Source organism: Gracilinanus agilis, chromosome 3, assembly GCF_016433145.1.
Source record: "Gracilinanus agilis isolate LMUSP501 chromosome 3, AgileGrace, whole genome shotgun sequence".
NCBI classification, from domain to species: domain Eukaryota; kingdom Metazoa; phylum Chordata; class Mammalia; order Didelphimorphia; family Didelphidae; genus Gracilinanus; species Gracilinanus agilis.
In genome coordinates this window covers 563,500,724-563,513,411 of record NC_058132.1, presented here as the reverse complement: position 1 = coordinate 563,513,411, position 12,688 = coordinate 563,500,724, and the positions used below count along the sequence as shown (strand labels likewise).

The 12,688-nt window shown below is 32.4% G+C and overlaps 1 protein-coding gene across 1 annotated transcript in view; it reads right to left on the bottom strand.

The window, feature by feature from the left end:
• DACH1 (dachshund family transcription factor 1) overlaps nt 1-12,688 on the bottom strand; it is a gene marked incomplete at its 5' end in the record, with an annotated part of 484,059 nt that overhangs the window by 219,414 nt on the left and 251,957 nt on the right. Inside the window, one exon of the mRNA XM_044669366.1 lies at nt 2,178-2,339. Coding sequence (XP_044525301.1) covers nt 2,178-2,339 — 162 coding nt within the window. The remainder of the gene's footprint in view (nt 1-2,177; nt 2,340-12,688) is intronic.

Genomic DNA, 12,688 nt, shown 5'->3' with positions numbered 1-12,688 from the left:
TGTGTGTGTGTGTGAGAGAGAGAGAGAGAGAGAGAGAGAGAGAGAGAGAGAGAAAGAGAGAGAGAGAGAGAGAGAGTGTTTACTATCCAAGTAGAATTTGGAAAAATACCAATTAGTAGTGTTTAATAGAGAATCAGAGTTTAAAGATGATACTATAGTCAACTTTTAACTAGGAACTATTTCCACTGTTGCTACCTACCCAAGTTTTGTACCCCATCCACTGCTATCCCCTCAACCACAAACTATATTCACTTTCTGTACACATTCTGCTTCCCAAACTACCTCTTTCTCTGCCACTTAGGCAAAGTCTATCATCTTTTTTATTAATCCCTATTTTTTATTACTAACCAGTTCTATACCAAATTATTACCCTTCCTTTAAGAATTGCTCAAATAGAAAATGTTTATTATTGCTGTATATCTAAATAAACCTTACCTTCTGTCTTAGAATTGATACTAAATACAGTTCCAAGGCAGAATAGCAAAGGGCTAGTCAATTAAGGTTAAGTGACTTGCCCTGTATTATACAGCTAGGAAAGGTCAGAGGCCAGATTTCAAACCAAGACCTCCCATCTTCAAGGTGTGGCTCTGTATCTTAAGAACTAGTAACTCTTGGTAGAAAAGTCATCCTTTGACTGTATATCATTAAATTTAAAAAAATTGAATACTAGCCTCATAAACCTAAAGACTACATCTGTATTTACTAGTTCTAAAATGCAGAGAATAATACTTTCATTTTATGTATTTTTAAAGTGTTTATAAAGAATGGATTTTACATATAACATCCATGATCTAGACAATCTCCCATAGCTTTTATCTATCAGAAGTCTTATATGAAAATAAGTATTAACATTTCCTTTATTTTCTCTCAATTCCCAGGGATTTCTCCATGAATTTTTAAGCCTTTAAGGTTTGCCCAAGAAAATCTCATCAGTTTCTGTCCCTATCTGCCCTTATTGAGCCCACTGATGTCATGACTGGTTTCCCTTACCAATTTGGAAGCTGGTTTTGACGTCACAGCAACTGAGTTTTCATTGTGTATATGTGCTTCAAAATTACCTTCCACACTAATGATCTTGTTTGCTATATGACAAATGTTTTAAGGGGAAAAGTTGCAAGGGTATTTATTTCTACAATATACTGTATATATCCACAGAGCCTAGCACTGTATTTAAAATGACTGAAAATAGGCAGCATCTGGTTATCTTTAAAAATAATCTATAAAATGGTTATAGCATATGAAAAGAAAATTTAATTGAACTGTCAAGAGCTCTTTCATTCCTATAAGCATATCAGTTGAATATAGTATTTGAGCTTATCTTTCTGTCTCTACAGTTCTCTTGTTAAATTATTTTATTAGCACTGTTTCAATATGATAAAGGGAACTTGTATGATACAGTGGCAGAGAAATAATATTTTACTTCACCAACCCTGACTTCAAGACTTCATTAATAGAAAATTTATCCCAGCTTTGTAGTTCATTTTGATATAGGAAACCTGTGCCCCTACCTGTACCCCATCTCAAAAAAATAGTGAAAAACATTCCATGAAGTGAAACAGCTATTTCTGGTAAAAATTTGCCCCAATTAGTTCTCCATTCATCCTTTTTTACTACTTTGACACTAATTACAAAAAGGGAGAAGGGGTAGTATAGAAAAGAGAAATAAGCATCACTTCTTTAAGCCAATAATTCATCATCAAAATGAGTTTTTGTTATGGGAGGTATATAGAAAGGTAGAATGTTTTGTACCCAACTAACTATACTGCAGTGAATTACTTTAAATCAATATTTGGTACATTGAGAAACAAGGTTAAATTTTTCTTTGACACATTCATCTGTCACTCTACCTGTATTTTGAAAAATGAACTGTGTTATTTTCTGAAAATATATAACAATGTTTATGTATATATGTACGTATATACAAAAAAAACTATCACCTACCATTATAAGCTACAAAAGAATAAACACATATGATGAAAATCATCACACTTAGTATTTTCTTAAAATAATGTTGCTACAGAAACAACAGGGTATTTAAAACGTGCCAATAATTTCTTAAACTAAAAGAATAAATGTTTTCTAAGGACTGAAAGATGTTTTTTTCCAAGGTGGGGGGGGTAAGTAGTTATTATGGGAAAATAGATATTTGAATCAAACCTATTTTTCCTAGCACTTACCAACACTTGAATTCAGATCTCCATTCTCCGAATCTGCTCCATGCTGGTTATTACTGGCATGGTAGTTGGTCATAGCTTCTAATTTGATTTTTTTCACCTTCATTGCCTCTGCTATGGCTGCATTTGTAGCTGCAGCAGCCGCTGCAGCTGCTGCTGTCAGACCTATTAAAAATAGAAGTGGAATATAATGTAAATTATAGTATCATTTTTTTCTTGTATGAATTCAAGTTTTTAAATGACTTTTTATGGAGACGTCACTTTTCAAATTGAAAAAAAATCAACCACCTCTCCCCCAATGCAATTCAGGGAAAATAAACAGTATATTACATACAGTCCCATAGTTGGTTATGCCATGTTAAGCAATTAACAAAGTCTTACTATATAAATTTCTTGATGACAGGGAATTTTCATTTTTGTCTTTTTATCCCTAGCACCTGGCACAGTGACTGGAATATTCTTCTACAAACTCAAGTTCTTATAAAATGCTTACTGAACTGAATTGGACAATGAACACTGCCTTGGATAGCAATCATTAGGCAAATCTCTTTTAGACTAAGTTTTGACACTAACTAGTTTTATGACCTTGGATAAATTGTGTATTTTCTTTGGACCTTCAGCTTCTCTAGCAAAAATATGGTAGCAGGTAAGATGAATTATAAAATAATTTTCTGCAATAAAAGTCTAAGATTTTATTAAAATCTAAATTGTACTCATATTTTTTGCCTCTAACCTTGTTTTCCATTTGTTTGGGTTTTTGATGTTCATTTCTCATTATTATATTCCTCTATTGATTTCTCTACCTGCTGAATTTTTTATTCTCAACAAGCTGTTTTGAAATTAAGCAGTCTTTTCCTTTTTTTTTTTACATTCCACCATAATTAGAACTAATCATATATTTCTGAAACTATCCCATGAAGTCAGTTAAGGATCTAGAATCACAAGAAGAAACTTTTATGTGGCTCTTTAAAGCTTACAAAATGTCTCCTTCCAAATAATCATGTATGATAGGGCAAGGCAAATATATGAAACTGAAGAATGCAGAGATAAAAATGACTTTGAGGGATCCTATGGCTAGTAATGCATGAGTTAGAACTCAAACTCAGTCCTTAAAGTTCCTACTCTCCTTTTTACTAAATCTTCTTCCTATGTGTTAGAATATTCCCTCTATTAACAACACCCACTTCCATAAAATTTATTTGCTAGAAATTGTTAATAAGGTGGTCTCAGGAAGTTGAAATCTGATCTCATCAGCTTCCCCAAAAAGCTTGCCTCTTCTTCAAACAATACTATTTTTCACTAATGGCACCTCATTTCTCTAAGGGTCATAGGCTTGATGCCTAAAGTTATCATCTTAGAAAAGAGAAGTAGAAAAAGTGTTTAACATAAATTTGGATACTTGGATTCAGCATCTTTCTCTACATATCATGTAAACCTTGGAAACATCACAAACTCTGAGCCTTACCTCTGTAAAATATGAGAATTTTACTACATGATCTCTGATTTCCCTTCCAACTCTAAATCTATGATTATGATCTTTTATTCTTCCACCCCCTCATTCTCCAATCTAATCATTCATCAAATCATATTGAATTTACCTCTAGTAACTTTTACATCTGTTTAATTCATTCCATTCTTATTGCACTCACTAGAGTTAAAGCTTTGTAGTAATATACGTTTGACTGGTCTTTATCTTTTATATCCCTTTCCACTCTTTCTTTCCCAAAGATGCCAGAATAATCTTTCTTAAGAATGGCTCTGATCATGTACCACTGCCTCCCCCATTCCAAAACATTTAGTGGACTCCCAATGTTTACCAAATGCAATAAAAACTCTCTAAATAGGCTTTCAAGACATTTTATTATCTGGCATACCTTTGTAGCCTTTTTTCTTGTTCTGTGCTAAAGTATTCACCATTCTCTGATACTATTCTGAATTCACACCATTCCACATAGCATTTTCCTGAAAAAAATTGTTTTAATCCTCTTCTTTAAAGGTCTGCATCAGGTGCCATCTTTTTCCTGATGCTTTGTTTTATAGCTCTATCTCCTTCCATATTGTTTTAAAACTCACCCTCCTATACACATAAGCATAAACTTATAATTATTGGAGTATACATATTACTCTCACAATAGATTTTAATTTTCTTTCGAAACAAGATTTAAGTTTCCTCCCGGCTCCATTTCTGTGTTCGCAACACTCAATTGATTACAATGCCCATAATTGTCAATAAATGCATGTTAAATTGGATTAAAATCACTTCAATACCAGTTTAACAATATGATGAAGAGGAATTCAACTTAGTAAACAATTATTAAGTATCTATTTGTACAAAGTACTGCACTAGATACTGAGGATACAAAGATTAAAAATGGCATCATTTCTTCTTTCAAACTTATGAGTCTACGAAGGACAATATCACATACACAAATGTAAGTTTGATGCATTGTGGAATGTGATAGGACCAAAGAAGAAATCCAGACAAAAGCTCAAAGAAAATCAGAAGAGGGAGAAAATATCTCCAAACTGGTAAGTCTTGAAGGGTCTCATGGAGAAGGGAGTATTTGAGTTGAGAATGGTAGGAAGTCAAGAATATATAAACAGAAAGGACTGAAAGATATGTTACAGGCATAGGTCTCAGTCTAGATAGAGTCATAAAGACTAACATCATGATGGTGAATAAAAACAGAATGCTATGGAGAACATGTGCAGGACATGACTTAAAGAGGTGTGCATTCAAATCTAACTTCAGCTATCTTTGTGATTTTTCAGAGTCACAATTCTTTCCAAAACCCTCAATTTCCTCATCTGTAAAAATAAGTTAATAATTATCCTATCTAGCTCAAGGGATTGTTACAATTCTTATTGATATTTTAAATGCTTTGAAAAAATGAATTGTTATTGTTATTGTCTGAAATGAAATAAGATTGAGAAGGTAGGTTGAAGCCAGAATATAGATGACTTATTTAAAGTTAGGCTACCACATTTGTATCTCGACATATTTAAAAGGGGAAGAAATATTTTCTGTGCAGGAGAATGATGTGACCATGCATATCCATTAAGAAGATTATTTAAGTGACTATGTGTCAGGGTGACATTTTTCAACCAGAAGAGTGCCTAGAAGTGAGGGAGCTAATTATATTACTAAATCTAGTACAGTGAGGTTGGTGAAGACCTGAAACAGGGTGATCTTCATGTAACTGGAAAAGACACTGATTTGAGAGGGATTGGGGAAATAGAATTAATATGGTATGAGAAATTATTAGATAAAAGTCTGATAAAGTGAGAAGTAGCTCAGAGGTCTCAGGTTGAAAGCAATGAGTTAGAAGTCATAAGAAGTAGCTTCAGACCAACTTTTTAATCACTTATCTGTGTATTAGAGTAAGTGATGGAATTTTCCTGGAGTTCATTTCCTAAACTTCAAAACAAGAAGTTTGACCTTTATAGGATTTCTAATTGCAATTAAAAATCATGGGAACTTAACATTAAATGAGACACTATACTTGGTAGATGAATATGAAATAATGAATACTTACCCTCAAAGAGTTTACAATCTGATTCTTTTATTTAACAAGTCAGAGTATGATAATTATGATGTTCACACTGGGCTGCTGCACTTAATATATTTAGTATAAAACTTTTTGAATGAATGAATGGTCCTTATTCTAAGGAGAAATTAATCTCCCAATTCTGTTTTGCTAACCTATTTAAAAACCATTTCACTTTCTCAAAGACTCTAATATTATATCTTGTTCCAGAGAATGAATAATGATCTTGAGCTGAACTATGACATGTAGCATAAGTTAATCTCACAATAAAAGTAACAGACCAATTCTTTAAGTGGTAAAGCACATACTTCAGAAGCACATTTCTAAAAACACATTTGCCACTGATAAAACACTGGTTTATAAAATATTTAATTTAACACAGAAGTTCCGCAATGGTATTTTTAGATCAGAGGAAGGATATAAAGTCATATATTACATATTTATAGAAACTAAATTGGGTCACTGAAAAGGGACAACGCACCTTTGAACTGAGGTTGGCATCCTGTATTCATTATACAATGCAACCATCTATAGTTTCTTTTCTTTTTTTAAAGTTGACCCTGGAAAACTATAGCTAATGTCTTTGAAAAGACTGAATACATCTTTATAAGAAACATCCAAACTTAGCCTGCCTTATGAACATAAGCTTCCTATGAATAAGAAAGAATATTTTCGCATTCGATTTTAGTTCTTTGGAAGAAGAAAGGCAATTTCTATGTGAATTAAAAGATATGCAAAGACAAGGATTCCTCATTTGATTTTAAATGTAAATTATTAAAAATCTGTTTTTATTTTATACAATTTGCCAAATTTCACTTTTCAATAATTTTATATATACATAATTTTTCTGCTCCATTAAATCTGTTTTGTCAATTTGTCAATTTGTCAAATCTATTTCAAATTTTATCAGTATTAGAAAAATTTAGCTATTTAAGTTCTATAAAGAACTTCAATGTCTCATTAACAGTAAGTCTTTTGCGAATAATTGCACTTAGCTAACTACTCATTCTAAGTTGTATATTATGTTATAAAAATTGCTTAACACAAAAGATGAACGTAATTTTATTATTCATATCCAAAGTAAACAGTTCATTTGGGAGCCATGGTGCCAGATTAGAGGCAGTAACCCAGTCAAACTCTTCCAAACTTCCCATCAAAACAACTTTAAAATAACAACTTGAATCAAATTTTGGAGCAGTAGGACAAACAAAATTTCGAGGTGAGACATTTTTCAACCTAAAAATCTGTAGGATAGGACTATGACACATTGCCTGGATAGGGACTGCTCCATAGTGCACAAAGCTGTAGCACCAGGAGTGGACCTGAGAGATGGCTATAATTGACTAAGTATCAGTTTCAGGAGCTATCACCCAAGAGGGCATTAAAGGGTTGGGTAACTGCCCAGAAAAAGACTATAGGGGACTCTTGGCTAGCACTGGGTACAAGTAGTGCTGACTAGTGACTGTTGATCAGAAGCAGTTCTGGGTTGTTCTTCAATGGAAGAAAGGAATGTTTATGGCTGGTCACAAGGAGGAAATGCTTGGTCACAGTTCAAAGTCAGAATATATTACTAGTACTTGTATCTTCAAGAGAGCAAATGTAGAAGAAGAAAATAATATGAAAGTAGCTACAAAGGAAGTCCCAAGGTAAAGATGCTAATTGGATGTAAGCCCAAGAAGAATTTCTGGAAGTGTTAAAGAAATAGACAAAAATGTGAAAAGGAAAAATTGGAGAAAGAAATAATGTAAGAAAGTTATAAAAAGATAGTCAATTGTTTTTTTAAAGAGGCACAAAATACTAAAAATACCCTTAAAATATAATTGATTTAAAAGTAAAATAGGTACAAAATTTCACTTAAGAAAAGACTTTCTTAAAAAGCATAATAGGCAAAATGGAAAAGGAGATACAAAAATTCATTGAAGAAAATAATTCATTAAAAATAATAAGGGAAATGTAAAAAGACGTATAAAAGCTCACTGAAAAAATAAATCCTTCAAAATTAAAAATAGGCAACTTGAAGCTAATGAGTCCATATGGCATCAAGAAATAATAAAACAAAATTTGAAGGATGGAAAAGTAGAACTAACCTTGAAAATAGTTCAGGAAGCAATAATTTAAGAATCATTAGACTACCCCAAAGCCAATATCAGAGAAAAAATAAAGGAAACCTGTTTCAATATGTTAACAATAGAGAATAAAATGGTAATTGAAAGAATCAGCTCATCGCCTCCTGAAAGAGATCTCAAAATGAAAAGCCCCACAAATATAACTGAATTCCAGAGCTCGCAGCTAAAAGAGAAAACATGGCAAGCAGCAAGAAAGAAACAATTAAATATCACAAAGTCACAGTCAAGATTGCATGAGATTTAGAAGCTTGCACTTTAAAGGAGCAAAGGGCTTGGTATATGATATTCTGGAAGGCAAACAAGGGTAGGATTATAGCTAATCACCTCTCCAGGAAAACTAAGTATTATCCTCAAGGAAAAAAATAGATATTTAATGAAACAAAAGATTTTCAAATATTTCTGATGAAAAAACCAAAGTTGAATACAAAATTCAACATTCAAAAAAGAGAAACATGAAAGAGAAACATTAGAAAACTAACAACACTAAATTGTTTTTGCTGCTTATGTGGAAAGATAATAAATGTAATGCCTAAGACTTTTCTCATTATTAGGGCAAATAGAAGGAGTTTACATAGAGACTGGGAAAAAAGTAAAGGAGGAGGGAGAAGGCGGAAATTCTCTAACATAAAATAACTTTTACAATGAAAGGGATAATAGGGGTGGTAGGCAATGCTTGAATCTCAGGCTCATTAGAATTACTTAAAATAGGGAGAAATATGTATGTTTGTATCTATATATAGAGGGATATTTATATGCATATATAAACATTGATATATACATATTCACATACACATACATGTATACATACATATATGTATATGTTCAATTAGGTATAGAGATCTATCTTCCTGAACAGATAACAGGAAGAGAAGGGGATAAAGGAAATGGAGGGGGTGATAAGAAAAGGGAGAGAAATTAAAGGAAGAATTGGTCAAAAGCAAAACAGACTTTTATGGAGAGACAAGATAAAAGATGAGAGAAAAGGATAAGCAGAAAACAACTAAGGTAGGGGGAAATTAAGAGTCAGTAATCATAACTGGGGATGTGAATGAAATGACCCACGCCTAAAATGGAAGTAGATAGCAGAATGGATTAGAAACCCCAATCTGATATGTTATTAACAAGAGACACACATGAAACAAAAAGTCACACACAAAAAGTTAAAATAATGGGATGGAGCAGAAACTTTTATGTATCAATTAAAGGAATATAGGCAAATGTAGCAATCCTGATCTCAGACAAAGCAAAAGAAAAAATAGATTTAATTAAAAGAGATAATCAGAGAAGCTGCATTTTAACAAAGAGTAACAGATAATGAGGTGATATCAAAAATTTATATAGCTATTTTATCTGAGAGCCTCTTTTCTTAAAAATATGGGGAACTGAGTCAAATTTATAAGAATAAGAACCATTTATCAATTTATAAATTCCCAAGTGATATGAAAAGTATTCAGAAGAAGCAATGAATTTTATATATTTCTAGTCTTAGGAAAAATATTCGAAATCACAATTGACTGGAGAAATGCTAATTAAAATGACCCTGAGGTACCACCTCACACCTATCAAAAATAACAAATAAAATAAGGGATGAGCAAAGATAGCTGCAAGAATGAATTGTTGGTAAAGTTGTGAAATAGTCCAACCAATCTGGAAAATACTTCAGAATTCTGGCCAAAGAGCTATAAAACTCCGCATATTCTTTAACCTATCAAGACCAGTGCTATTTCTGTACTCCGAATTAATAAAAAAAAAAAGGGGGAAAGGACCTATATGCACAAAAATACTTACAATACCTTTTTTATGGTGTCAAAATATTAGAAATTAATGAGTAGCTGATTGATTGGGGAGTGGCCAAACAAGGTATGTTATATGTTTATGATGGAGTATCATAGTGCTATAAGAAATTTATAAGGAGGGATTGCATCAGAGAAACAATGGAAGATGTATATGAACTAAATCAAAGTGAAGTGTGTAGAACCATAAGATCATTGTACACAGTATCAGCAATATTGTAATGCTGATCAACTGTGAAGGATTTAGCTATTTTGATCAATAAAGTGATTCAAGAAATTTGCAAAGTATCATTCATCCCCAGAGAAGGAACTGATGAACTCTGATTGCAAATTGAGGTATGGCTTCCTCTTTATTTTTCTTGCTTTTTTGCCATAATATGGCTAATATGAAAATATATGTGCATGACTTCACAGGTATAATTGATATCATACTGCCCTCCTTCTTAGTAGGCATGGAACAGATGGGAGGGTAAAATTAAGAACTTGAGTTTTAATTTTAAAATGTCAAAAATAAAGTGTTTCTATTTTTAAAAGTAAATAGTTCAGTGCAAAGAGCATTGATTTTGAGTTTGGGGACTTTAGTTCTAGTCTCAGATTTACCAACCTTTATGTGTGTGACCTCTGGAAAATTATTTCACAACTCTTAGTCTTTGTTTCCTTATCCATAAAATGAAGATATTGAGCTAGTTGACTGCTAAGAGCCCTTCCAACTTTAATCTTGTGCTCCTGTAGTCTTTTGCTTAATCATTTGTGTTTTTACTTGTCTACAGTGAAGTTATTTACTAATTTATTAAAACATTTAAACTTTTTTCCAAGCAGGAAGAAACTCTGATGGTACACATTCAGAACTTTAAAATCTATTTGGGGTATTTATTTTTAAGGGACGAAATCCAGTTTTATTAGGACATTTTATTCAAACTTTCTTAGCTCTAGTCTGGGTCCGTACCACTCTCCCCTTGAACTACATAAATCAGGGCAAATTTGCTTGACAGCCTCCGAAACTTACACAATATTATTTTTCATAATGGTGGCATATTTCTTATCCTTTCAACATATATCAAAAATCTTTAGTACTTTGTATTTTACAATTCTATGAATCTACTACATCTTTTTAAATTACCCCCCAAAAGGAATTTGGGGGTGGGGATGTATAAATATTAAAGCAAAGAATGATATCTTTTCAAAAACTGCAGTAATACAAAAATAGTCATATATTTCATTGTGACCTATACAGAACAGTAAAAATGGAGACTTAAACAAACAAAACAGAAATTCCCCCTACATGTGTTCACTTACATGCTTGCAGGATTTAATCTTGTGTTTTTGCTTTCTCAGTTATCAGGGGGGATGAATGCATCCATGTATCTATGTACACACAAATATATGTGAGACTGCATATAAGAATATATCCATTTCCTTTTCCACACTAAAATGTCTCATGAACAATTAAAAGTGAAGTCAAATGGATTCATTAAGAATTATTATATATATTCAACTGTTTCAGCAACAAGTGCATTTATTGGTCCATAATATTTTGGGAAAAGTTTGGAGAAACAAAATTCAAAATGCCCCATACGTTACTTTCAATGGTAGTTATCATTAATACTCTGAAATTGATAAGCTGTTTATGTCTGGCATTCTTCCTGCTGATTATTCAGTGAGACAGGCAGCTTTATAAATATCTCATCACTCCACCGTCACACAAATTTCATCGACAGTGCTCATGCACAGCTATTAGCAATATGAATCTAACCATTACAAGAAGGAAGAAAATCGAACATGTGGCATTAATACGCAGTCCTGGTTCCTAACCATCTGATAGGCAGATGGTGTAAAGCGGATTCTCCAGCTGAAATGAAGGGGCACATCATTTAAAACCTTGTTTGCATTCTAACTGATATCAGTGCCATATTGATATACATGATACATCATGGCAGTATTTGAACAATCTAGTTTGTTTCAGTCATAAATGTTTACAGCCTTGTTTTTTTTATCTTTAGAAGCATGTTCAGAAGAGTGTATTTTTAATTTATGAAACCTATTGTTTACTTCTGTTGAACCAGAAGATTAGCAGGAGGCAGGAATATTAAACTACCTCAACCACAGCAATATAACAAAGACAGATGAATAAAGTATGTTTTTCACAATAAAACATGTTAGTGAAGGATTTAAAAATTAGCCTAGACATATGTATTAAATATATTTTCCTTTAATTCTTGCTTTTCTCCCTGGAGACATAGTTGAAATTTCCTACTTTAAATAGTTAATTAGTTAAAACATGTATTGTAGATAATGCAAAACCATCAAAAAGTTCTGTTTAATTCATGGTCATTTCTATGGAATAATCATCTCAGTGACAAATCATATAAATTACCACAAAACTCAGATTGAGGTAGTTACTAACAGCTGTAAAAGTTTTAATTATGGCTCAATTGGAAGTTCTCTTACTCCCATGAGATGGAACTGATACCCACTTGCTTTACTTTTTCTTTCTGCCTTCATTAAATACCATACATCCATAGCCCATCACCATATTTTCACATTTATGATTAATTCAGACAAGAGATGGTCTGCTCCACTTTTTTGTAGCTCCTAAAGAAACTCAAATTTAGGTTAAAATGTTCTTTCATGTTCCAATACAAAAAGGTAGAGTAAGTCACTAAGTTGTATAGAGGAATGAAATTTTGAAAAATAAGTTTGGTTAGAATTCCAGGAGGCAGAGATATTGTGAGAGAACGTTCCAGGCACGGGGGCAATCAGTAAAAAAAGTATGGAGTCAGGAAATGGGAAATATTGTTTGAAGAAGAGTAAGGAGGCCAGTGTAGTTTGACTATAAATTATATGGGGAGGAATTGAAAATGGAAGGAATAAAGTAAAGAAGACTGAAAAAGTAGGAAAGAACTAGTTTATGAAGGAGCTTAAAAGCCAAAAAGAGGATTTTATATTTTATCCTTAAGGCAGTAGGGAACCAGAGGAATTCATTAACTGGAAAGCAGTATATGTGATAGAATATAATATTGGAAAAAATATATTAGAATTAAATATAA